Here is a 25310-nt window from a genome sequence, read left to right on the forward strand (position 1 = left end):
ATGAAGATTCAGCATCAGATATCTATATAGCTGCAAATGAATTGACACAAGACAGCTTCCCTCAACTCCCCTCTTCTCCACTATCAATTGAATCAACATTCCCTCCGCAAAATTCAGCTCCAGGAACTCTTGGGAGAACTTTTCAGCAAAAACAAACAGCTATTAGGAGAGCTGGCGGTCTTAGAAATGTTTCCAACATGTGAAGACATTACGCCTCTGGTTTGTTCGCTCATCTGGAAATTCAATGGTGTACTTGGATAATGTCTTTGAGTATTTTTTTTTTTTGTTTCTATTTTTGATTGTGAATCTGGATATTAATGCAACTTACTTTCTTTTGGTTAATCATCTATATTATTAAAAGAGAAATACCCATATAAAATAACCCTTAGTTTTCAGTTTTATTTACACTTCCATGCCACTGACATTAAATATTATTTCATATTTTAATACTGTCTTTTCCACTTTGATTAATGTGTTTTCCAAAATTAAATTTGAATTAAATACACAATTAAATAATACTTCCTATTTTAATGCTTTGTCTTTTCCACTTACATTAATGTGTTTTTAAAAATTAAATTTGAATTAAATACACTTCATTAACTTCTCAATTAAATCAGTGTCAAATTCAAAAAAAAATATATTTTTATTGGACAAACAATTCATGGAAATTATAATATCAACTCTTCATAGAACAAATCTAAACGAAAAAATATTACCAAATTTGAACCGAAACTAGATAATATCCAAACAGATTTACCATTTTGGTATTTAGAGAACCATAACTAAACCTTATCCGAACAAAATATTTCGGATATTCGAATGTATTTAAATCATATTTATATACTTCAATATGTTAGCTATTTTTCGAGTTAATATCCAAAATATAAGCTATTTTTTAAGTTGTTTAAAATATTTGAAATATAAAAATAGTCAAAAGTAAACATCTAAAGTAGATAAACAATAATCAAAACACCAAAAAACTTAAAATATATATTTATTCTTCATCCAAATATTCAAGTTAAACCTATTTTAATTTTTAATTTACGTACTTTAGCTTACATTACTCAAATTTACATGTTATATATATATTTTTAGATTTAACGATATTTAAATATATATAAATTTAAAAAAATTAAAAATAGTTTAAACGGGTTATCAAACCCGTAAAGATCCAAATCAAATCGGAACCAAAGCTTATAAATACCCGAATAGAGCTAGAGTTTTTAAACTCAAAAATCTCAAACCCGAATAGATTTTAACCGAATTCGAGTGGATACCTAAATACTCATCCCTAACTTAGTCAATATAAAATGATCAAATATTATAAATATACTATTTAGTATAAATAAATAAAAACTAAAACTGAAAATTAATACCCGTGCGGTCGCACGGATTCAAGATCTAGTAATAATTTATTTCATCAGTTTCATCAAAAGATTCAAAATTATTTACTTTCATCAGTTTATGGGTTTATCATGTTTTCAAAAAATAATATTGTATAAAATTTATTTTACAATTTCTTAGAACTTCTAGTCTGTACCAGGCAAAAACTAGATATTTTAAGTATTTTTGGTGTTTGAGTAATTTTAGTTATTTTAGATATTTATATATTTTTAAGTATTTTGAAAATTTAAAAGTATCTTATATATTTTGGATGTTTTTAATATATATTAAATCTAAAATAATTAATATATTTAGATATATAAATCTATTCACATGACATTCGGATATCCAAAATACTTCGGTTCTGGTCGGGTTTAGTTTTGGTTTTCTACATACCAAAATTCTGAGCCCGTTCGGATATTTAGAACTTGATTGTTTTTTGTTTTTGAAATGGTTTATTGTTTTTGTTTTGACCACCTGTTTTGCTAATCAAGATTTTAGAAAAAAATATTCCTTAAAATGTAGTGAAATTAGTTTTTAAAATAACTATCTAATTTTTACACAAAAATCAAAAGCTAATTTTTTTTTATATTTTGGCCAACAATAGTTTTTTTGAATTTTAAATTTTAAAATTTCTCTTATATATTCTTTTCTATGTTTATCTTTTTTCTCTCAACTCCCACATCTTTTAAATATGTTATCAATTAAACTATGGAATAAAGTATTAAAAATAAAAATAAAATAAAAATAAAATTATAAATTATTCAGAATGACAAATGATGGATGATTACATAGTTTCGATTTCCACAATAACAGTCTTTTTAAAGTTTAAGTAATTGGAGTTTTGTTTAGGTAAATTAGTTTTATAATTATTACTTTATAGTATAAAATCTATGATAAAATTTACTAAAACTATTGGTTATATCTACTATACATTTATTAAGTAGTCATTTTATTTAAATTCTATCTTTTTTTTGTCGACAATCTTCTTTAGAAAAAGCTTACCATTTTTTAAAAATATAATTTAATTATTATTTTATAGAATTTAATGTACTTTAGATTTTAGATATTTTGATATTTGAATTGAATATTCTTTTTTCAACTTACCATATTTTAAAAATATAACTAATTACAGTTTGTTTTTAATATTATCTATTAATTGTGTATTGTTCTAGAGATACAAAATTAAAGTTTTAAAAAATTTATCTATTATTTTTATTGTATAATTTAAAAAAATAAAAATAAAAATTTATTTATTTAGTGATAATAATTTTTTTTTATTTTAACTGCTTCGAAAAGATAATTTTATATTTATAAAATATTTTAGTTTGGAAAACAAAACCTAAAATCTAATGTCATCATTCAAGTTTTTTGAAAAACTAAAAATCTCTAGAAAAACTAGAAACTAAAAACTAAAATCAAAATCCAAACAACTAAAATTTTAAAACTATGCAAAATTGCAAACCATCATTACCTTAATCAATTTCGATTCAAATTTGTACTACTTTTTTCGGATTGAGTTAGATGCGGTTTTTTGGATTTGAGATTTTTGTCCAGCCCTAGTCACAAGTTTTTCATACTTAGGATGCAAAAGAGAACACCCTAGTTCTAAAAAGATAAAATTAGTTTTCTTCTTCCGACAAAATAAAAATCACTGCATAAGAAAAATATTTCAGGACAGTTTTAACTTTCAAAGGCCAAAAACGGGTCCCCAGTGACTGTCAACTAACACAGGTAACCTAAGTTCAGCCCAAAAAACCTGATGGTCCACTTTACATTTCTCATTAAATAATTCTTTTTATCACCAGAACAAAGACGTCAAGAAAAGAAAATTACCAACGATTCCTTTTTCTTTTCTTTTTTTTGAGTTTTAGTTAAAAGGATTCTACAGAATGGTTTTCGGCGGCGGTTTTAAAAACAGAAGATTTCGTTTTGAACATTATTTAATTAAAATTTAATCAATAAATAAATAAATAAAAGATAAAGCTCGTCGTATTCTAGAAAAAACGAAATTAACCATAAACAAGCAACAAACCGAAAACAGTTAAAAAAACACACTAAAACATCAAAAGTAGAAACTGAAGATCTCTAGTGAACAACTTTGGAAAAAAAAAAAGTAAAGGAAAGGAAAGAGATCCATGGCTGGTTACTTAGAAGACCGATTGCACAGTAGTAGTCACTCACACCACACCAAAACAGAAGCGAAGAAAGCAAAAGAGAAAAAAAGAAAAAAAATCTCGAGAGGGAAAGGGGGACACGTGGCGGGTAGATAGGCCACAGTGAGGTCTCCGGTTGTGTCTCATGTGAGGTGCGTGCCATGTCAGAGTCCGTTCCCCTATGAGCCCGGCGAATCCGAATCATCTGGCCCCCCTTTCTCTCTCTCTCTCTCTAGACTTTTCTCTCTCTCTACTTATTTATCGTTTCGCGTGTCGCGTCTTTATCTTTCCTTTCGTATCGCAACTTCTCTCTCTCTCTCTCTCTTTCTATCGTCGAGGCCGTGCCCTAGAAGAGCCCCCCTTTCCTCATCTCTCCTCCGTGACTTCCTTCAATCCCTAGCCTCCGTTCTTCGGATTTCTCGTCCTTCGATCATCGAGACTTAGTGTTTTAACTTAATTTCCACCCCAATCGATTTCAGATTCGTAAGCTCTTTTTCTCCTTCTCGTTGATTTCAATTCTCGATGTCGATTTGTTCTTTGTGTGAGGTTAATTGGGGTTTATCATCGACGAAGCCTTATGGTTTAGTGTCAAATGTCTGTTGCAGAATGCTCATGACTTGTTTTCCTCTCATCGCGCGTTGTGTGTTTGAGTGATTTTGGTCTTGACTTGATCTCTTTAATGTGATTTGCCGTTTTGAGGTTTGCAGTAGTTTCATTGTTGTTTGAAGCACTAGGTAGAGGAATGTAATTAAGTATTTTTACATTAATAATGGAAGTGAGGGATCAAATCGTTTTTTAACTATGTATAGATTCGTTACTAGGTTTTGTGTTTAATGAAGACCCGTTGATTGAGAGTATGTTAAATATGTTAAGCGTTATCATTTATCACTACCGTCTTTACTGCGTTTATCATTTTAGCTTCTTTATCTCTGTTTGACATCCTTGTTGATTCAGTATCTCTTCATCTTAGACTAACATTTTACCTTACTTGTGTTTTTTTCTTTGTAATTGTAGTGTGGAAGCAAAGTTATTACTTCTGTAGGTGTTGTGATTTTACACATGAAGGTCTGTCCATTGCAGTGTCAGGCAGATGGTATGAAACCAGAAGTAGAATATGACAGATTCTGGCAGTGAAATGATTGATAGAGATTGGGTCATGAAGCAGAAACGAAGAAAGCTTCCGTCTATACTGAATTTGTTAGACCAAAAAGGGGATACTTCTGCGGCTATTATTGATTCTCCGGACTGCACTTCTTCTGATAAACCAACTAAGCATCAGCTCAAGGCTGGTTCGGCTCCTGAACGGACTTCGAAAAGAAAGGGACAGTCCCTTCCTGAAAATAATTCTTTGGCTGTTGGTTCTCCGGAATACACTTCTTCTGATAAGCTAACTAATCATCAGCCTAGCAATGATTTGACTCCTGAAGGGACCTCCTCTAAAAGGAAGGGACATGACGGGGTAACCTCAATTTCCCTTACTAGTGTTTTTGTTTCAAATTTTCTCTGTGTTTTATATATGCTTGTTGTTATAGTAATGGCTTCTTTTTTTTTTTTTGCTGGTTACAGAATTATTTTGAATGTGTGATCTGTGACCTTGGTGGTGATTTGCTGTGCTGTGATAGTTGTCCTCGGACCTATCATACCGCATGCCTCACTCCTCCTCTCAAGGTAAAACAATTTTTTTTGTTTCTACAGTTGTCCTTCCGTAATGGTAGTCGTAGATTCGCAATACGCAAATTGGGAAACTTATCCTTATTCCTTATCTCTTTCCCTCTAGCGGATTCCAAATGGCAAGTGGATCTGCCCAAAGTGTTCCCAAGACAGAAGTGCGCTAAAGCCTACCACACGTCTAGATGCCATTTCAAAGCGGGCAAGAACAAAAACCTCTAAAAGAAATTCACAAGACAGGCCAAAGAGCGAGAGAGCTTCGCAGATATACTGCAGTTCTATTGTTTCTGGAGAACCATCTGCAGAGAAGGGGAAAAATATCTCGGTTGGGGAGAGCAAATCCATAGGAAAAGAAGTGATGGATGGGTGTTCTGCTGAGCTTGGTCATGTATCTGCGGATGACCAACCCGATTCATATGTCATACCCACTGCAAATCCGCCTTCCTGCGAAGATCTCCCAGAATCTAAACTGTCAAATACCGGAAAAAGTCAGGAAGCACCCATGGAGACAGTGGAACATAGTGAGGTGGTGGTAGACAAGACGATTGTTGAAGCAGAGACTGGAAAAGGTAAAAGGAAAAAACGGAAGCGTGAACCTGATGATGGGGAGACTCTTAAAGGGTGCAAGGCTGACAAGAAACATACAAAGAAAAGTTTGTCCAAAGTGGGTTCTCCGAAAACCAAAACATCGGAGTCTTCTTCGAAGAAGAAGAAGAAAAAGAAAAATCGAGTGACTTTAAAATCTCTGTCCCAAACTCAGTCCAAGGTGGAAATACCAGAGAAAGTGAAGGTATGTCTACTTAGTTGTCGTAGGTTCTGTAGGCATTCTTTCTGTGTTTATATTGGGGAATATATGAAACCGTAAAATGTTGCATCCACGCGTTTGTCTCTAGTGTATTGTAGCATAAAAGATATCAAATTTTTAGAGATCATAGATCAGATATCGTTAATAAAGTTTACGAGTTCAGAATTGTTGCCTGACATTCTATATTTAATGTTGAGTATCTTGTGCATTAATGTAAAGATTCTTTGGTCAATACTGCATATAGTGTTCCTGTTCTGTCTTGGAGATTGTGCTGGTGTGAATAATTATTCTAGTTTCTTTTTAATCAGTGTGACATTTTTGTTCTGGTTAATATTTTTAACATCGGTATATTTTTAGTCTACATGCCCATCTCTTTCAACTGGAAATAGTTTGTGGTAGATTCATTAGATTCTTAAAAGCAAGATTAAACACAGTTGAGATATCTAACGAACCTTGTTTAATTGTCTTATTGGCTACATTCTTTCTTCGCAGTCGATCTTGTATCATCTTTTTCGTAGTATATGTTCTTATCCAGTAATATGTGTTGATAATGCAGAAGCTATCCAAGGAGGAACGTCGTGCAATACGTGACACAGATAAATCTTCTAGTTATTTGGATGACAAAAACTCTTTTCCTCCTGCAAATCTACAGGTAATAGTGTCACTGCCATCAGAAATTTTCTTGTTGTCTTACTCATGGTTGGTAATATTTGATTCCCTTTTGTTTGTGGTTCCTATCAGGTGGATCGTGTTTTAGGATGCCGAGTCCAAGATCCTAATAAGACCTTACTGTATGGTGCTCTTTCAGATGACTTATGTTCTGTTAATTTACAAGATAATGACCAGCGAGATAGCATAGTGCAAGATACAAATGCTGGATTGGTGGTTGCCGAGGACATAACAGATTCCTCTTCTGAGACAGCTAAGAGTTCCAGAAATTCACGTCTGAGGGATAGAGATATGGATGAATCTGCTGCAGGTACTGAGTGTTTGGTTGAGGAGAAAGAAGATATGGTTTTAGAAGACAATTCTGATGCCACATTGAGTAAACATGTGGATAATGAAGATAAAAAAACTAGTGACACACCTGTCTCTGTTGATGCACGTCACGAAATGGGGGGAAAAAGCCCTGTGGCAGGGGAAGAAGTTGAGGAGCCTGTTGCCGCTAAAGCTGCAGATCTTATTGGAGAAACTGTTTCGTATGAGTTTTTTGTTAAATGGGTGGGAAAATCTAATATCCATAACAGTTGGATTTCAGAGGCGGACCTCAAAAGTCTCGCTAGAAGAAAACTAGAAAACTACAAATCAAAGTACGGAACAGCTGTTATAAATATCTGTGAAGATAAATGGAAGCAGCCTCAGCGAATAATTGCTCTCCGGGTTTCAAAAGAAGGTTATCAAGAAGCTTATGTTAAATGGACTGGTCTTGCTTATGATGAATGCACATGGGAAAGCTTGGAGGAGCCTATTCTTAAGGAATCACCCCATTTGATGGATCTCTTTCAGAAGTATGAGCAGAAGACATTGGAAAGGGATATAAGTAAGGGTATTTCCCCAAGGACAAGAGGTGAAGGTCAGCAAAGTGAAGTCATTACCCTCACAGAACAGCCTTCAGAACTCAGGGGAGGCGCCTTGTTTCCGCATCAGCTTGAGGCCTTGAATTGGTTGCGTAGATGCTGGCATAAATCGAAAAATGTAATACTTGCTGATGAGATGGGGCTTGGAAAAACAGTGTCCGCCAGTGCGTTTCTCTCCTCACTTTATTTTGAGTTTGGAGTTGCAAGACCTTCTTTGGTTTTGGTTCCACTTTCAACAATGCCGAACTGGCTATCCGAGTTTTCTCTTTGGGCTCCACTCCTTAATGTTGTGGAGTATCACGGAGGCGCAAAAGCCAGAGCCATAATTCGAGAGTATGAGTGGCATGCGAAGTGTAATACTGGAACGACCAAGAAGATGACGCCCTACAAATTTAATGTCCTTTTAACTACTTATGAAATGGTTCTGGCCGACTCATCTCATCTACGTGGAGTTCCATGGGAAGTTCTTGTGGTTGATGAAGGGCATCGTCTAAAGAATTCAGAAAGTAAGCTGTTTAGCTTGCTCAACACATTCTCTTTTCAACACCGTGTACTTTTGACTGGGACCCCTCTTCAAAATAACATTGGTGAGATGTATAATCTGCTCAACTTCTTGCAACCATCTTCATTCCCTTCTTTGTCTTCTTTTGAGGAGAAGTTTCATGATCTGACAAGTGCTGAGAAAGTAGAGGAACTGAAGAAACTTGTTGCTCCTCATATGCTTCGACGGCTTAAAAAGGATGCCATGCAGAATATTCCTCCAAAGACAGAGAGGATGGTCCCTGTTGAGTTGACATCAATCCAGGCTGAGTATTATCGTGCAATGTTAACTAAGAACTATCAGATATTACGAAATATCGGGAAAGGGGTAGCGCAACAATCAATGTTGAACATAGTGATGCAGTTGAGAAAGGTGTGCAATCACCCATATCTGATACCAGGTACGGAGCCTGAGTCCGGGTCTTTGGAGTTTCTTCATGATATGAGAATAAAAGCATCAGCCAAGTTGACTCTGTTGCACTCCATGCTCAAGGTGCTTCATAAGGAAGGCCATAGAGTTCTGATATTTTCACAGATGACAAAGCTTTTAGACATTCTGGAGGACTACTTAAATGTAGAATTTGGGCCTAAAACATTTGAAAGGGTGGATGGTTCTGTTGCTGTTGCTGATCGTCAAGCAGCTATTGCACGTTTCAACCAAGACAAAAATCGGTTTGTTTTTCTGTTATCTACACGTGCATGTGGTCTTGGTATCAATCTGGCGACAGCTGATACTGTCATTATCTATGACTCTGATTTCAACCCCCATGCTGATATTCAAGCCATGAATAGAGCTCATCGGATTGGACAGTCCAAACAACTTCTGGTATATAGACTTGTCGTCCGTGCCAGTGTAGAAGAACGCATTCTGCAGCTGGCCAAGAAGAAATTGATGCTCGATCAGCTATTTGTAAACAAGTCCGGATCTCAGAAGGAATTTGAAGATATCCTGCGTTGGGGGACTGAAGAACTTTTCAATGACTCTGCTGGTGCGAACAAGAAAGATACATCTGAAAGTAATGGCAACTTAGATGTAATAATGGATTTAGAAAGCAAGAGCCGGAAAAAAGGTGGTGGCCTCGGAGATGTTTACCAGGACAAATGTACAGATGGAAATGGGAAGATTGTTTGGGACGAGACTGCAATAATGAAGCTGCTTGATCGGACAAATATCCAATCACCCTCCACAGATGGCGCTGATACCGAGTTGGAGAATGATATGCTCGGCTCCGTAAAGGTGAGGAATCATGTTTTGTCTTGCTAAATGACATGTTGATATGCAATGTTACAATATGGTTTCCAGATGCAAGATTTTCTTTTGAATTGGTAGGACAGGAAAGCTTAGCTGATTAAATAGGAACAGTAAAACAGGCCTTACAGGATTTACTGAAATAAACCATTGTTTTACCTGAAAATTACTTTTGGTTGCTTTAAGATACATAGTTGAATTCTTTATGTTTTTCTCCAAATTGATAATTACATTACTTCCGCTCGATGGTTTATGTATTTCTTCTTAAACAGCCTGTGGAATGGAATGAGGAAACAGCTGAAGAACAAGTTGGAGCGGAATCACCTGCCCTGGTGACTGATGATACTGATGAACATAGTTTAGAAAGGAAAGATGATGATGTAGTTAGTTTTACTGAAGAAAATGACTGGGACAGGCTTCTGCGTATGAGGTTCGAGTTCCCTCTTACTCTTAGTTCAGCTACCTACCTATTTTTAATTGCTTCAGTCTAACGATATTCGCAGCATATGTTCTTGCTTTCACTAATTATTACTTGTTTGCTGATTTTCATACGGACAATTGTACTTGTAGATGGAAGAGATATCAGAGCGAGGAAGAAGCAACGCTTGGTAGAGGAAAACGTTTGAGAAAGGCTGTTTCATACAGGGAAGCATATGCCCCAAATACCAGTGGAGCTGTAGTCGAGGTAACGGTTTTACTCTACAGACGAGAGCATCTTTTTGTGGCTATGAATACCTTTGCCATGTCAGTTACCAGTTTTCCTATCATATAACTATTGCAGGATGGCGGTGAAGATGAGAAAGAACCAGAACTTAAAAAGGAATATACTCCTGCAGGCCGAGCCCTAAAAGACAAGTTGTAAGTTTAAGTTCTAAATCTATTGGTTGTTCGCCATTTGCTAGGTTGATAATACTGAAGTTGCAAAATTTTGCTCGATTTGCAAGTATTAGATAAAATCCTATCTCCTATTCTCCTTTCCAGATAATTTTTGCATAGACTAATGATTGTGATTTCTCCTGACGAGAGTATAAAATAAGATTGTGTAGCAGTATCAATCTGTGTGTATAATTTGTTTAGAAGATATTTGGATTTGTCATATTAAGTGCTGCTGAAGTGAAGTCTGTAACTCCTTTTCATGCTTTTGTCAAGACCTGGAATAACGGTATCTTTGTTTTCTGCAAAACAGCACAAAGCTGCGAGAAAGGCAAAAAAATCGGCTTGCAAATAGGAATGCTGTTGAAGAAATTCCTAATGGAAATGTGGATCAAGTAACTGAAGCAGCTAATCAGGACGAAGAAAACCCTATAATGATGGACTTGGACGATAGCCAACAATGTGATGCACAGAAAAGGAAAGCCAGATCTCCAGGGCTAGACGGTTCTTCAGATCCTACACCAGATCTTCCAAGTCAACATCACCATGGAGCAGAATGTCCACCATCTTTACCCCCAAACAACCTGCCGGTTCTTGGACTGTGTGCTCCTAATTTAACGCAACCAGAACCCTCCCGGAGAAATTATTCTCGTCCAAGTAGTAGACAGAACAGGAAGATAACAGGACCTCATTTTCCTTTCAGTCTACCCCAAAGATCGGGTTCGGTTGAGAGGGAAGTAAACAACCAGGAGCCTTCTATGGGTAAACTAAAACCACATAATGTAAAAGAGGAACCTTCTCAGCAGCCTCTTAGTAATATGGATGGTTGGTTTCCAGTTCGTCCGGTATTTCCCTCTCTCCTTTACCTCCCATACACATACGCATAAAACATGAACGTGTACTTATATCTGTGTTAAATTTTATATGCACATTGCAGTTTCCCCCGGCAGGGGATTTTGAGCGTCCCCGAAGTTCTGGTGCTGCTTTGGCTGAGTTCCAGGAGAAGTTTCCGCTACTTAACCTACCATTTGATGATAAACTACTTCCTCGATATCCATTTCAGCCGAGAAACACGGGAACTTCGCATCAGGAAATCATGGCCAATCTTTCGCTGAGGAAAAGATTTGAAGGCAGTGGTCATTCTATGCAAGACCTATTTTCCATGCCACCAATGCCGTATCTACCAAATATGAAAGTCCCTCCTGTGGACCCACCACCTGTGTTCAGCCAACAAGAGGAGTTACCGCCTCTGGGTTTGGATCAGTTTTCATCAGCTCTTTCGTCTATTCCGGAGAACCATCGAAAGGTTCTTGAGAACATTATGTTGAGAACAGGCTCTGGACTTGGGCACTTGCAGAAAAAGAAAACAAGAGTAGACGCATGGTCTGAGGATGAACTAGATTCTCTCTGGATTGGGATTCGCAGACATGGGTATGGAAACTGGGAGACAATTCTTAGAGATCCAAGGCTAAAATTTTCCAGATTCAAATCTCCAGAATACTTGGCAGCGAGGTGGGAAGAAGAGCAGCGTAAATTCTTGGATAGTCTTTCTTCTCTTCCATCTAAGTCAAGCAGGACAGATAAGTCCACCAAATCTCCTCTGTTTCCTGGTCTTCCTCAAGGTATAATGAATCGGGCTTTACATGGAACTAGATATGCTACTCCTCCAAGGTTCCAGTCCCACCTCACAGACATAAAGCTCGGATTCAACGATCTAGCATCTACCCTTCCGTTGTTTGAGCCCTCTAATCACTTGGGAATGCGAAGTGAGCCTTTTCCTCCTCTGGACCATTCTGGTGATCCTTCTGCTGGACCATCAAATACTCCCAGCGACAAGCCTTTTCCACTCAACTCTCTTGGAATGGGAAACTTAGGTTCGCTGTGTTTGGATGGTTTAAGCTCCTTAAACACACAGAGTGCGGATGAAAGACGGGATGCCATTAAGCGAGGGAAACTGCCTTTGTTTCTAGATATGCAGTTACCTCCAATGCTTGATTCAAGCAACAATGTGTTCTTGGGAAGATCAGCCAATCCATCTCTCCTTGATCCAAACCGAGTGATGAATCTCCCCAATCCGATGGGGAAAGACGTATTCGTAGGAAATAGCTCTTCAGAGAACAAGTTACCTCATTGGTTACGGGATGCTGTGACTGTTCCCGCTGCAAAGTCACCTGAACCACCCGCTTTACCTCCAACCGTGTCAGCTATAGCTCAATCAGTCCGAGTTTTATACGGTAAAGATTCTACTACCATTCCACCGTTTGTGATACCAGAGCCGCCACCTCCTGTTCCCAGAGATCCAAGACACAGTCTGCGAAAGAAAAAGAAACGTAAATCACGTCCATCAAGCCAAATGACTACAGACATTGCTAGTAGCAGCCACAATGTAGCAGAAAGCAGCTCTCAAGGCAATCCACCAATATCCTCGACTCCTCTTTTACTTCCACCATCACTATCAGGTGAACCTTCTGGGTCCTCTCAAGCCAATGTACCACATCACAAACAAAACATCACAGAACCATCGTCCTCCGAGCCAATCATAGTTCCATCTCTTCAAGAAGATTCTGTGGTAGCAGCAGAACCATCTGAAGCACCAAAGCCAAGTCTAGAGGAAGTCACTGGTACGACAAGATCTGTATCGCCAGAGAGCAAAATCTCTGAACCAAAATCTACCAACGAGGATGGAGACTCAGATTTAGAAACCTGTGAGAAAAATGAGGCTGATCAACTTATGATTCATTCAGACGATAAGCATTTGGATGCGAAGCAAGAGGAACAACAGTCTGAGAATGCCTCAAACAAGCAATGTGAGCCCACAGAGGCTGAAACTCCAAACATGGACACAGAACAAGAAGATAAAGGAGAATCCGTAAAGATGGTGATTGACATTTCTCCAGGTGACGATTGAAGTCTACAATCGAATTGCATTGAAAATATACCAGTGTTGCTTTTGTTTAGGTCCTTGCGATCAAAATGGGTACTATATGGCTATTAAGTTTTGTAGGTATGACGCAACTCAGTGAAGAAGCAGTATATGTACTGGGACTTTCACCATTTTTATCTTTTTAAATTCTTCTTGATTTGTAAAACTTGTGTAAGAGAATGACGAAGCCTATTTTAATGATCTAACTAGTTGGTTTGGATTGTGTAATACCAGATAATGTAGATTGTAATGCTTACTATAATGCTTCAGTTAGAAAAGCCTTCTTACTTCTGGGTATTTTTACATATCAGGGTCGGGTCCAGCTAAAGTTATGTTCATAAATATCATTGGTCTCAGAATTACCAATTTACCTCTGGCCATGTTCAACGACTTGACTCTTCTTCTCCTTGTTTGCGTTTAGTTTAGGGTCGCCGTCAACTATACGTTTCCACACTCAAACCTTCTATATTTCATGCTCATGGAGAAACCTCCCAAAGTTGTGTGTCATCATCATTCATCAATTGTCCATACGAAGTAAATAACTCAAGTTAAAATCGATTAATTTGCGTTTTATCGGATTTTACGAACTATGATTACCCATGATCATATCCTGAATTCATTTATAACAACAAAAAATAGCATGTCCACTTCGTGATAATATGTAGTTTAACAGTAATATACAAATTAAGGATGAAATTTAATCATCAATGCCGTCTTAGCTCAGTGGTAGAGCGCGTGACTTTTAATCCCGTGGCCGTGGGTTCTCGATCCCCACAGACGGCGACCATTATTTGATATTCTTCTTTTTCTTTATTTTTCTCAAAAAAGGTCTCCTATATATATCAGTCGGGTAGATTCAGCCAGTAAAAAAATTAGATTATATTTTTTTCTCCATCTCACAAAAAGTAATCCTCTAATTCTTTGTTATACTTTAAAAGGAAAACAAATGAGTCTCTGAAATTCAAACATCATTCGCGGAAGAAGTTCTCCTCTTTCACCTTCTTCATTTATTTTGATCCATTTTCTCCGTCTGCTTGACGTCCCAATCTCACAAACGTAAAAAATGGCGCCGAGTAGACGAGATATACAGCTTACACGGATCACCGGACACATCCTTGGTTCTTCGGAGGATGCGGAGAACGAAGAGATGGAGGGAGTTCGTCTTCTTGATTCGTATGATGACGACGAAGAGAACGCTCATTTTCTTAGTAAGATAGAGGGAGGAGGAAGCGGAGATTCCGGTTTGAGGAAGATTCAGGTCGGAGTAACCGGTATGACTTGTGCTGCTTGTTCTAATGCCGTCGAAGGAGCTTTGATGAGCGTTAGTGGCGTATTCAAAGCCTCTGTCGCTTTACTACAGAACAGAGCCGATGTTGTTTTCGACCCCAAATTAATCAAGGTTTTTCTCTTTTTTTATTAATTGTTTTCTTTCTTGTGTCCCAAAAAAAAATTAATTGTTCCCATTCTCTTATGCCTGAACACTTTTTAAGTGAATCCAAAATCCAAAAAGAACCCGAACCTAATAACTCAAGTTCGTATTTGATCTATAAAATACTATAATACATTTTGTAAGATGGTATTTATGGATATTATCGAACCCAGCTCAAACCTGAAAGGACATTCAAAAACACTTGAATGTTTGAATTAGTATCCGAAAAAGTATTCAAATTCTAAATAAATAATTTGATAGAATATTTAAAAATATCATAGTACTAAAAAAATTGAACCAAAATGAATTTTTATATGAGTACAAAATCTATCTGAATTTAACCGAACCTGACCTGCAGAACATATACTGATATACATAATCCGAAGAGGCTTTAGTAGGCTAAATCTGAAAATCTAAAAATCTAAAATTCAATTCAAACTCGAACAGTTACCCGAAGCCCATGCCTATTCTTTTTAATTAATTGTTTTAATTTTTATTTATTTCTCGACGATTAATTTCATCTCTATTTATATATTTTCTGCTGTAGGAAGAGGACATTAAAGAAGCTATAGAGGATGCTGGATTTGAGGCAGAGATTCTAGCAGAGCCTGTTACTGCCGGGACCAAGACAACTTTGGTGGGACAGTTTACTATTGGAGGCATGACATGCGCAGCTTGTGTTAACTCAGTTGAAGGCATTCTAAAAGACCTTCCTGGAGTCAAAAGAGCAGTGGTGGCTTTAGCTACATCCTTAGGAGAAGTCGAGTACGATCCTAACCTAATCAACAAAGATGATATCGTGACTGCGATCGAAGATGCTGGCTTCGAGGGCTCCCTAGTGCAGAGCAACCAGCAGGACAAACTCCTTTTAAGAGTCGACGGTGTGCTAAACGAGCTTGACGCTCAGGTTCTTGAAGGCATACTTACGAGATTGAAAGGGGTTAGGCAGTTTCGCGTTGACAATTTGTCAGGAGAGCTTGATGTGGTGTTTGATCCGGAGGTTGTGAACTCGAGAACGTTGGTTGATGATATTGAAGGAGAAGGTTATGGGAAGTTCAAGTTACGTGTCATGAGCCCTTACGAAAGGTTGACTTCTAAAGACACTGGAGAGGCTTCGAATATGTTTCGTCGTTTTATCTGCAGTCTTTCTCTGGCTGTGAGTTTTTTTATCTGCTAATACACACACCATTTTATGATACGTTCACTACGGTCGATATGAGCACATCCTAGTAAAACACACTAATTATATGATATAAATTTCTAAATTATATAATTTTTTAAACCTTATGTCATTAACAAAATATATTTTTTTTAATCCAGATCCCTCTCTTCTGTATCCAAGTAATCTGCCCCTACATTGCTGCTTTGAATAACGTACTGGAATGGAGATGTGGACCCTTCATGATGAGTGACTGGTTTAAATGGGGCCTAGTAAGTATTATTCAGTTTGTTATTGGCAAGCGCTTCTACGTTGCTGCATGGAGAGCTCTTCGAAACGGTTCAACTAACATGGATGTTCTGGTCGCTCTGGGCACGTCCGCGTCTTACTTCTACTCTGTTGGGGCTCTTTTATATGGTGCAGTCACCGGGTTCTGGTCACCGACGTACTTTGATGCAAGCGCTATGTTGATAACATTTGTCTTGCTGGGAAAGTATTTAGAATCTCTTGCAAAAGGGAAAACTTCAGATGCTATGAAGAAACTAGTACAACTTACTCCAGCAACCGCCGTTTTACTTATCGATGGCAAAGGTAACTAACTTGTCCTAATCATATTGTTACTCAGTATTTAACTTTTTGATGTTTATTTCCATTTATTATAGGAGGGAAGTTTGTAGGGGAAAGGGAGATAGATGCGTTGCTAATTCAGCCTGGTGATTCATTAAAAGTTGTTCCTGGTGGGAAGATCCCTGCGGATGGTGTTGTTGTGTGGGGCTCAAGTTACGTCAATGAAAGTATGGTGACTGGTGAATCAGTTCCTGTATCTAAAGAAGTTGGTTCACCAGTGATCGGAGGTACTATTAACACGCATGGTGCTCTTCACATTAAAGCTACAAAAGTGGGATCTGATGCAGTTCTAAGCCAGATTATTAGTTTGGTCGAGACGGCACAGATGTCTAAAGCTCCTATCCAGCAATTTGCAGACTATGTAAGTAGTTGTGTCATCTCTTTAGCTTTGTGATATATTCATTAACAGGGCAACACATTTCTTTGCAGGTTGCTAGTATCTTTGTTCCTGTAGTGGTTACTTTGGCGTTGATCACCTTAGTGGGCTGGTGAGATTCAGTCTTTTTACCATTCCCTCAGACTAGTTTGTTTTCATTTCTAGAATTAAATGATATTTACAGGTCAATTGCTGGAGCTGTTGGAGGTTATCCAGAAGAATGGATACCGGAAAACGGAACTCACTTTGTGTTCTCGCTTATGTTCTCAATCTCTGTTGTGGTAATCGCCTGCCCTTGTGCACTTGGCTTGGCAACACCAACCGCTGTCATGGTGGCAACAGGAGTTGGTGCAACCAATGGTGTACTGATCAAAGGAGGTGATGCATTGGAGAAAGCTCACAAACTGAAATATATAATATTCGACAAAACAGGCACTTTAACTCAAGGGAAAGCCACCGTGACAACCGCAAAAGTCTTCTCAAAGATGGACCGTGGAGAGTTCCTCACACTTGTTGCTTCTGCTGAGGTAGTTAATTTTTTTTTCTTTGCTTCTTCAGTGATATATAAAACCACCATATTAAAACTAATTGACAATAAATGGATTTATTCTAACTCTTTATATATTAGTTAATTAATTCTTCAACTAACTAACTAACAATGTGACATTTTCATTCATTCAATAACAACATTTCATTTGTGTCTCCTGATTTACTTAGGCTAGCAGTGAACACCCCTTGGCAAAAGCTATAGTGGACTACGCTCGCCAGTTCCACTCCATTGATGAATCAGCTGAAGACAGCAAAGAGTCTCAAAACTCTGGATGGTTACTCGATACATCAGATTTCTCTGCTCTTCCCGGGAAAGGGATTCAGTGCTTAGTCAACAACAAGATGATTCTGGTTTGGATTTTAAATATATAGAATTTTAAATGAATTAGTCCTGTACATGTTATAGGACTAGTCCAAACCATATATTATATCAACTTCTTTAGCTTTTGATTATGTGTTATTTAACTGAAAGAAAATATTTTTTATTCGGTTAGGTGGGAAACCGTAAACTTATGTCGGAAAACTCCATAACCATCCCAGACCACGTTGACAAGTTTGTTGGGGAGCTTGAAGAAAGCGCAAGGACGGGAGTCATTGTAGCCTATAACGGCGAACTAGTTGGCGTGATGGGAATCGCTGATCCGCTAAAGCGAGAAGCCCCTATGGTTGTGGAACTTCTCCGTAGAATGGGTGTTCGTTCCATAATGGTTACAGGTGATAACTGGAGAACAGCAAGAGCCGTTGCCAAAGAGGTTAGGAATCATTTTTGTTTCTTTGTGTTTGGTTTGGTTATTGTAGTTTTTTATATCTCGGTTTGTTTGTTTTGTTTTGTGTGTGGCATGAGTAGGTTGGTATCGAAGACGTGAGAGCGGAAGTAATGCCAGCGGGGAAAGCTGAAGTGGTCCGTTCACTGCAAAAAGACGGAAGCACGGTTGGGATGGTTGGAGATGGAATCAATGACTCGCCGGCTCTAGCCGCTGCGGACGTGGGAATGGCTATCGGTGCAGGGACTGATGTAGCGATAGAAGCAGCTGATTACGTTCTGATGAGAAACAACTTGGAAGATGTTATTATAGCCATCGATCTCTCGAGGAAAACTTTAACAAGAATCCGGATGAATTACGTTTTCGCCATGGCTTACAACGTAGTGTCGATCCCTATAGCAGCAGGAGTGTTCTTCCCGCTTTTGCGAGTGCAACTGCCGCCATGGGCCGCGGGAGCATGCATGGCACTCTCTTCGGTTAGTGTAGTTTGCTCTTCTTTGCTTCTTAGGAGATACAAGAAGCCAAGCCTTAACTCTATTGTGGAAATCACCAAAGAGTAAGTTTCTTTTTTCTTATTGGAGTGGTTGACTTACTTCTGTTGTGGAAAATGAGTAAATAATGTGTATTTACTTTTTGTTTATTTTGGTTGTTACTGTAACCATGTTAATCACGAATATATTGGCCATGAGATGATTCTTATGATCTTATCTGTATGTAAGAGAATTTCTCGGCCTTTCTTGTAAAAATGGTTTCTTTACCTTATATTTTGACATTTGTTTTTTTTTTCGGAACAACAAGAACGTGTTTTAGGAAAAAAAAAATTAGATCTCGAGTGGTTTTAATGATTTTGAAGTCAGCCAAAATTTATTTAAGGATGATGATGATATTAAAAGGGATACTGACTTTGAAAATCATGCATCTATTGAGAAACGCCAGCCACAACTTGAACTCTGATATTTAGAGTATACATGTACAAGGTAAGCAAGATTAGTTAGATTTTTGAAACCATCATCAACAGCAAAGAAGCAGACCTTTTAAGATTCAGAATCCCAAAATAAGAATAATAATCCAAATGCAATCCTCCAAGGTCCAAGCCAGTAACTCTTTTGTGTTTTTGGTCACATGTTATACCAAGCCAACTGCAGAGAGAGAATTGAGTTTTTCCACGAGGACAAGACATCTCTCTTGTCTTCGGAAACTAACGGTTGCTTAAAGTTTCATTGGTAAATCCGTATGCTTCAAATAACATGGGAGTAATAAAAGCAAGTAAAAGACAGTCCCATGTTTCTCATATTTACAGTAACCCATTTGAAATAAATTACTATAACCAAATTTATAAAATGATGAATATCCATGAAACGTCTCAAAATCAAAAGAAATCAAAGCAAATAAAAAAGAAATCACAACATACTATCAGCTCTTGAAGGCAACCTCCTAAAGAAGTTTTGAGGAACCGAAGGAATATCAAAAACCCTAAGCCTAGGGTGTCTCATGACGTAGAAGGCAAGCAAAGTCATCAGCAGTCTCATGGAGATCAAGAAGATTACTCCACAAGCAACCAAACAAAACATGGAAAACAGAAACGTCGCCCTAGGATCTCTCCAGCTCAACAGATTCTTCACTCTCTCCCCCTGTGTAGCCAAGTCTCCTAAAACCATCATCATCCTCCCCGCAATTCCTCTTAACCTATCATACCTTTTCTTCACCAAATCTCCAGATTTCCCACTCGGAAACCCATCAAACTCCTCGTCTAGCTCATCAGGTAAAGCAGAATCCGCTTTAGACAGCTTTATATCCATGTGAGGAGGATGCCTCGGTCTCAAACGGTATCGATAAAAACCAATCACAAAGCAGTACAGCAGCAGAGAGGTGACGCAGTACTTTGGGAGAAACACAATGAACAAGAAGATAAAATGTGCAAGAACGGTTGTTACCGGACTCTTCCATTTGCAAACCGAATCAAACCAAATCCAAGCATCAAGAAACGCAGTGAAGAACGTCACCAGCCTTTCGAAATTAGCTCTCCCTCTTCTGATACTCCAGATGTTGGATCCGAAATCAAGCATGTACTCAATCACATCTCTTCCTAGCGGCGGCTCGGTCCGGCCTAGGTTCATAGAAAGTATATGAGTTGCTTGATGCCTAAGACTGTCCAGCTGGTAGATCGACAGTGGAGTTAAGTAGTGCATCATAGGTAGCAACGGCTCTGAGTATTTCTGAAGCATATCGATCGTTGAAGTACATGAGAATCGAACCGCCAGCTGGATTTCACCCATTTTCTTCACGCCGTCAGGTTTCAAAACAATGAGGGGATACGAATGCGTGTAGATCCTCTCTGTTTCAAGAGTTGACAAACGGATCCTGATCTTCCCGATTCTTGAATCTCTTGGACCGTTACTGTTCCCAGGTACTAATAGATGCATGTTGTCGAAAACCCCAATGGTGATAACGGTGTAAGGATCATAAACCTCCCAAGTATACTGCTCATTCCATTTAGGGCTAAAAGTATCAACAATCGTCCTCGTTCTCACCCATTTCTGACCGTACTTCGCCACGCAATACGCATCAGTAGTCCCTCGACCGTCACGTGACTTCATAGGCATCAGACCGGACGCACTGATGACACCAAGCTCCAACACACCAATGGCTGGAGTCCACAGAACTTTAGCAGAAGCTCTGTAGTCGCTGCTGTACTGAATAGACTCGTCAAGAACATGGTAACCACCGTCCAACGAAACCCGCAGATGAATCCTCCCGGCGAATCCCGGCACCGTGTCCACCACGCGCTCGAGGTTATACCACATAGCCGGGACAGGATCCGGCATCACCCTTCTCTCGACCTGAGATAGCTTTATCTCGCATTTCCCTAAACACTCTTCCTTTTGACCTAACTTGCATTCCAAGCTAAGTATCAAACTGTCTTCAAAAGGCTCAACGGCCACAAACATCATGTCCTCGTTCCAAACCGGACTCAAGGTTCGTGTCTGAGACACCCGGCTCCTCACAACAACGTTCCCTAAAAACCCTTTCACCAAAATCTCCGGATTGGTTCTGTTTCCTTGTAATGGAACCAAATCTTGAGCCTCGATGACGTTCAACCGCAGATACCAAAGCCTCGGAGATAGATAAACTTTGGACCGTGCGATCACTGCGTTTTCTCCATTCACGGTAACGCAATCTGAATGCCAAGCTTCAGGGAACACTTCATCAGCTTGTGTCCCCATCCATACAGACAACATAACCTCTCCACCAAACCTGTTCCCGTTGATGTCTTCTAATCTATACCACTGAGGAGCCAGTGGACTGTCCGGAGGGACACGTGTCGGAATCTCAGCAACCTCGAACTTACACTTACCAATAATCACTTCTTCGTTGGCCTTCACGGTAACGTCCAAGACGTTTCCTTGGAGACGATCCTTGTTAAAGGCGAACACTTCGTGGAACTCAGGGTTAGGGTTAGGGTTTGTGCTGTTCTTAGTTCTTCCTTTGTAGCTTCCGATCGTGACTTCGATGAATGAGTCGTCGGAAGGTAAAGCTCGAGCCTTGACGATTCGGATGTACAGAAATGTCATTCGTTCCACGAGGTCGAATGATGAAGACTGCATTTCGCCGCCGGGAACTGATCTCCCACCGCCGATTTTCGGACATGTCTCTTTAAGTGAGAAGTCGTTTTCTGCCATTGTTGTTGTTGTGGAAATTTTTTATGTTCTTTGAGAGAGAAAATAGATTATACGTTTGAAGATATTTATTTGGTATATAACATTCAAAAGACACGAACATTTTACCTTCTAAGTTTATAACATTTGTTTCCTTGTTAGATGAAGAGAATTAAATTGCTTTACCAATCGTTTTAAATGTGAAGATTCTATGCAAATCATTTGTGAGAAATTTTCGGATTTAATTTTGAAAAGACGTTACAAGTCATTTATCTCATATCAGGAGTTTTTTTTTTTTTTTTTTTTAAATGATTCGTGAGAAGAGAATAATTCAAACTTCAACGTATTGCTAAACCAAAATTAAATCATACTGGTTTTCATAACACAATTTTTTTTAATTTTTCTATAATAGTTCTGAGTATAAAGTGTTATGCAACCTTTGATAAAAAAAAGTGTTATACAACCTAAGTATGAATAACTAGTATGCAACCTCTTTTTCAAAAAGAAAGAAAAAACTAGTATGCAACCTATGTGCTAATTCATCATATTTTTTTTTTAAACTAATTCTTAGTTATAGTGTTAATCATATAAAAAGATCATACATTTTTTGTTGGCAATACTATAGGTGATTTCCGGAAATATATAAAATAATAAATAAATGAATACTTAATATTTCCTATCTACATTCTTAATTTCTATGTATGAAAAATAAATATATTATTGTTTTGAATAAGAATATGTTGTTATCTTACTTAAAAACGTAATTTCAGAAATAAAACTTGAAGCGATTGGCTACTCACTTTTGTGTATATTAGATTATAAACTTCATCATTCGACCTCGTGGAACAAATTTGAACAGATTAACAATAATTGAGACAAATTTGAACTGATTAATAATAATAATAATTAAATTATACTATTCAAAGAAACATAATAAAATATGTATATATAATATTTGGTATAACATTATTCATTTTACACCAAATTTAGTGGGATAGCGACATTTCTAGTGTTCTAATGGAGATGAAATTACACCAAATTTGGTGTTTGGTTGTTTCATTGGAATTGACTTTAGCTTTGAGCACAATTACAGAAGTGTACTCCATATCAGGAAGAATAAATGTAGGTTGATGTTTGAAGGATCAAGTAGCATAGTCATGAATTCATGAGCCACGTGTGAAAAAGACAGCAGAAGCAGCTTTAAAGAACAAGAGATAAACAACTTAAAATGCAATTAGAAGAAGAATAAGACAAATAAAAGGGTGAGGAAGTTTATAATGGTTCAACAAAAATGGATGCAATATCACAGTGACCACGAAGCAAGAAGTTAAGAATGACTTACCAAAATCATATACGATCTTTGATTTTAGGGGCCAGTTTTTTAAAGAAATTACTTGGTTCAGTTGGCTTTAGGTTACACATATATTCAGTTTGATGCTGGGTTCGATCTTCCCCCAAAACAAATTTTACCAAATGTAATATTAAAGGGCCAAAATTTTTTTTTTGGCTTGTAGGCCTAGAAAACTCAGGCACGGCTCTGATTATAGTATTTATCTTAGAGTTGAACCATTACAATATTCTTGTTTTATTAAGGTAAAACTGGATTTATTTTTCTAATTGCATTTAGTCGAGTGTTTCATCTTATGTAGCATAAGGGAACTGATGTATTTAAACTTTTTTGGTTAGGACTTAGGAAACAAACAGTATCTGTTCTTTTGGATAAATAATTTTTACATCCATCTAGGGACTGCTAGGTCGGTATGGGTTTTATTTCTGAGAACTGTTTAGTGGATATTCATCATGGATATGATACATTTTCATTTGTTTGTTTTAAATAGTAAAGCATCAGAGACATTAAGGCAAGAATTCTATAAATTAATATTCGATAAAATAATAAGCACGGTAAACTAAAAAGAATTCTGGTCCTAAATTGCATGGTTCGAAATATGATAAAATCAAAGATAATTAGATAATATTTTATTCTAAAATTCTATGTAAATAGATGGTCCCATTAAAATCAAAAATTTAAAATTTATATGTATATATATTTTAGGTAACTACAAAAACCGATTGTATAATTGGTTTTATATTTATAAATAGAACTATCTTTATATTTTCATAATATTTCAATATATTCCAATGACATTTTGTAGAATTATATTTTAAACCAATTTAAATTCAATGAAACATATTTTATTTACACCAAATCTTAAAAATCATATGAAATTTGCATTTTAAAATTTTGGGCAATGTCTATACGGTAAAAAAAAGCTTTGTCTTATTTTATAAAAAATATTTCAAAATATAACAATGTAAAAGTAAATATTTTATTTACAAATTAATATCTCTGTAAATTAGTAAAACAGTATAGTCCCAGCATTATTCATTTGTAGAGTTTTTAATGTAGATTGTATATTCAGCACAATTAGAGGATGTTATTTTTTTTTCAATATTATTAATCCAAATTTGGCAATACATGAATCTGAAATGCTATATAATACATAAATTAACTGTTACATTTCATTTGTTTGTTTTAATTTATTTTGCTATTTATAAAAGAAGGATATGATACATTTAGACTCATCATAGAAAGCGATTCTTCAATAGTGGTGTGAGGAAGTAAGATTCATTGATTTCATCGACGGCTGCTTCAATACAACGGCCTCATAGATTTTTTCTGCACTGTTGTTGCCATCATTAGCATCCACCACAAGCTTGTAGTTCATACCAGAGACTATCTGAAACTCACTACGAACAACGTTCATAAATTCTTGTCCAAATTGGGTTTGTATGTTGTACTGGGAGACTGCAACCTAGCCGATCTTTCGACGTGAGGATCCTTAACATCTCTGATGGGATTCCAACTTCCGACACATTCCAAAACAAGCATGTGAAGAGGGATGAAGATATAGAGAGGAGAAAACGAAAGACTGCCTTACACATTTTGCTTTTTAATGTAATTATAGCTTTATTAAATCAAATTATTTCTTAAGAAACATGAGAAGCTTTGAGGGCCTTTTATAGTTGAGAAGGCTTAGACATATATTGCCTAGCTTTAAATATCTTGCAAATTATCGATTTCAAAGACTTTGTGTTTTAGTGAGACAAGCTAATTATTATATATTGACCAACAAATATGTGGTACAATTTAGTATTTGACCCACAAAAAATAATTAAATTATTTTTGTCTCACATATGAAGTTAGAAATGTCACTGAAATAAGTAATAATTCAAGGAATTGTTTCAAATAAAAAATAACTAATTTTGGTTCTTTTGTTATGATATTATTTCCATATTTTTGGAAACAAATAAAAACATTTACATATATATATATAGTAGGAATTCTATAAATTAATAAGCACGGTAAATTAATAAAACTTTCCGGTCCTAAATTGGGTGGTTCAAAATATGATACAAGTCAAAGATAAAAATATATTATCTTTTTTACTAGAAATGTTATTTAAATATATGGTCCCATTAACATCTTAAATTTATAATTTATATGTATATACATAAACCGATTGTATAATTGGTTTATATTTATAAATATAACTATCTATATGTTTTCATAATAAT

The 25310-nt window shown here is 36.9% G+C and overlaps 3 protein-coding genes and 1 non-coding gene across 5 annotated transcripts; 3 read left to right on the forward strand and 1 right to left on the reverse strand.

Moving 5' to 3' along the window:
- The first annotated feature begins 3567 nt into the window (after window positions 1–3567).
- On the forward strand, window positions 3568–13402 carry LOC108826300 (protein CHROMATIN REMODELING 4). Its single transcript, XM_018599683.2, has 11 exons — window positions 3568–4022; window positions 4554–4998; window positions 5106–5207; window positions 5317–5997; window positions 6569–6664; window positions 6754–9366; window positions 9651–9808; window positions 9949–10063; window positions 10160–10236; window positions 10565–11096; window positions 11189–13402. The coding sequence occupies exons 2-11, from the start codon at window positions 4654–4656 to the stop codon at window positions 13157–13159; spliced, it is 6690 nt and encodes a 2229-aa protein (XP_018455185.1). The 5' UTR covers window positions 3568–4022; window positions 4554–4653; the 3' UTR covers window positions 13160–13402.
- A 481-nt stretch (window positions 13403–13883) lies between these two features.
- On the forward strand, window positions 13884–13957 carry TRNAK-UUU (transfer RNA lysine (anticodon UUU)). Its single transcript has one exon. It is a non-coding gene; the product is annotated as a tRNA-Lys (tRNA).
- Window positions 13958–14062: 105 nt separating this feature from the next.
- LOC108826066 (copper-transporting ATPase RAN1-like) lies at window positions 14063–18791 on the forward strand. The gene is made up of 9 exons (XM_018599440.2): window positions 14063–14573; window positions 15151–15759; window positions 15924–16353; window positions 16425–16750; window positions 16819–16877; window positions 16950–17292; window positions 17483–17665; window positions 17809–18066; window positions 18162–18791. The coding sequence occupies exons 1-9, from the start codon at window positions 14238–14240 to the stop codon at window positions 18636–18638; spliced, it is 3021 nt and encodes a 1006-aa protein (XP_018454942.1). The 5' UTR covers window positions 14063–14237; the 3' UTR covers window positions 18639–18791.
- Window positions 18792–19440: 649 nt separating this feature from the next.
- On the reverse strand, window positions 19441–21798 carry LOC108826904 (multiple C2 domain and transmembrane region protein 11). Of its 2 annotated transcripts, XM_056993833.1 has the most exons (2): window positions 19777–21798; window positions 19441–19639 (listed from the first exon to the last, which is right to left on the reverse strand). In XM_056993833.1, exons 1-2 carry the CDS (start codon window positions 21756–21758, stop codon window positions 19558–19560), a joined length of 2064 nt encoding a protein of 687 aa, XP_056849813.1. In that variant the 5' UTR covers window positions 21759–21798; the 3' UTR covers window positions 19441–19557. The 2 variants fall into 2 exon arrangements, with proteins under 2 accessions (XP_056849813.1, XP_056849812.1); XM_056993832.1 differs by having other exon boundaries at window positions 19441–21798.
- Between the last annotated feature and the right edge of the window lie 3512 nt (window positions 21799–25310).

This window comes from Raphanus sativus, chromosome 9 (genome assembly GCF_000801105.2).
Source record: "Raphanus sativus cultivar WK10039 chromosome 9, ASM80110v3, whole genome shotgun sequence".
In the NCBI taxonomy this organism is placed as follows: Eukaryota; Viridiplantae; Streptophyta; class Magnoliopsida; order Brassicales; family Brassicaceae; genus Raphanus; species Raphanus sativus.

Bases quoted from the DNA above. Each gene is read 5' to 3' on its own strand.
- LOC108826300 (XM_018599683.2), top strand. From the start codon at position 4,654: ATGACAGATTCTGGCAGTGAAATGATTGATAGAGATTGGGTCATGAAG. The intron at 5,998-6,568 runs GTATGTCTACTT...TTGATAATGCAG, and splicing joins AAATACCAGAGAAAGTGAAG to AAGCTATCCAAGGAGGAACG. The intron at 9,367-9,650 runs GTGAGGAATCAT...CTTCTTAAACAG, and splicing joins ATATGCTCGGCTCCGTAAAG to CCTGTGGAATGGAATGAGGA.
- LOC108826066 (XM_018599440.2), top strand. From the start codon at position 14,238: ATGGCGCCGAGTAGACGAGATATACAGCTTACACGGATCACCGGACAC. The intron at 15,760-15,923 runs GTGAGTTTTTTT...TTTTTAATCCAG, and splicing joins TCTGCAGTCTTTCTCTGGCT to ATCCCTCTCTTCTGTATCCA. The intron at 18,067-18,161 runs GTTAGGAATCAT...TGGCATGAGTAG, and splicing joins CAAGAGCCGTTGCCAAAGAG to GTTGGTATCGAAGACGTGAG.
- LOC108826904 (XM_056993832.1), bottom strand. From the start codon at position 21,758: ATGGCAGAAAACGACTTCTCACTTAAAGAGACATGTCCGAAAATCGGC.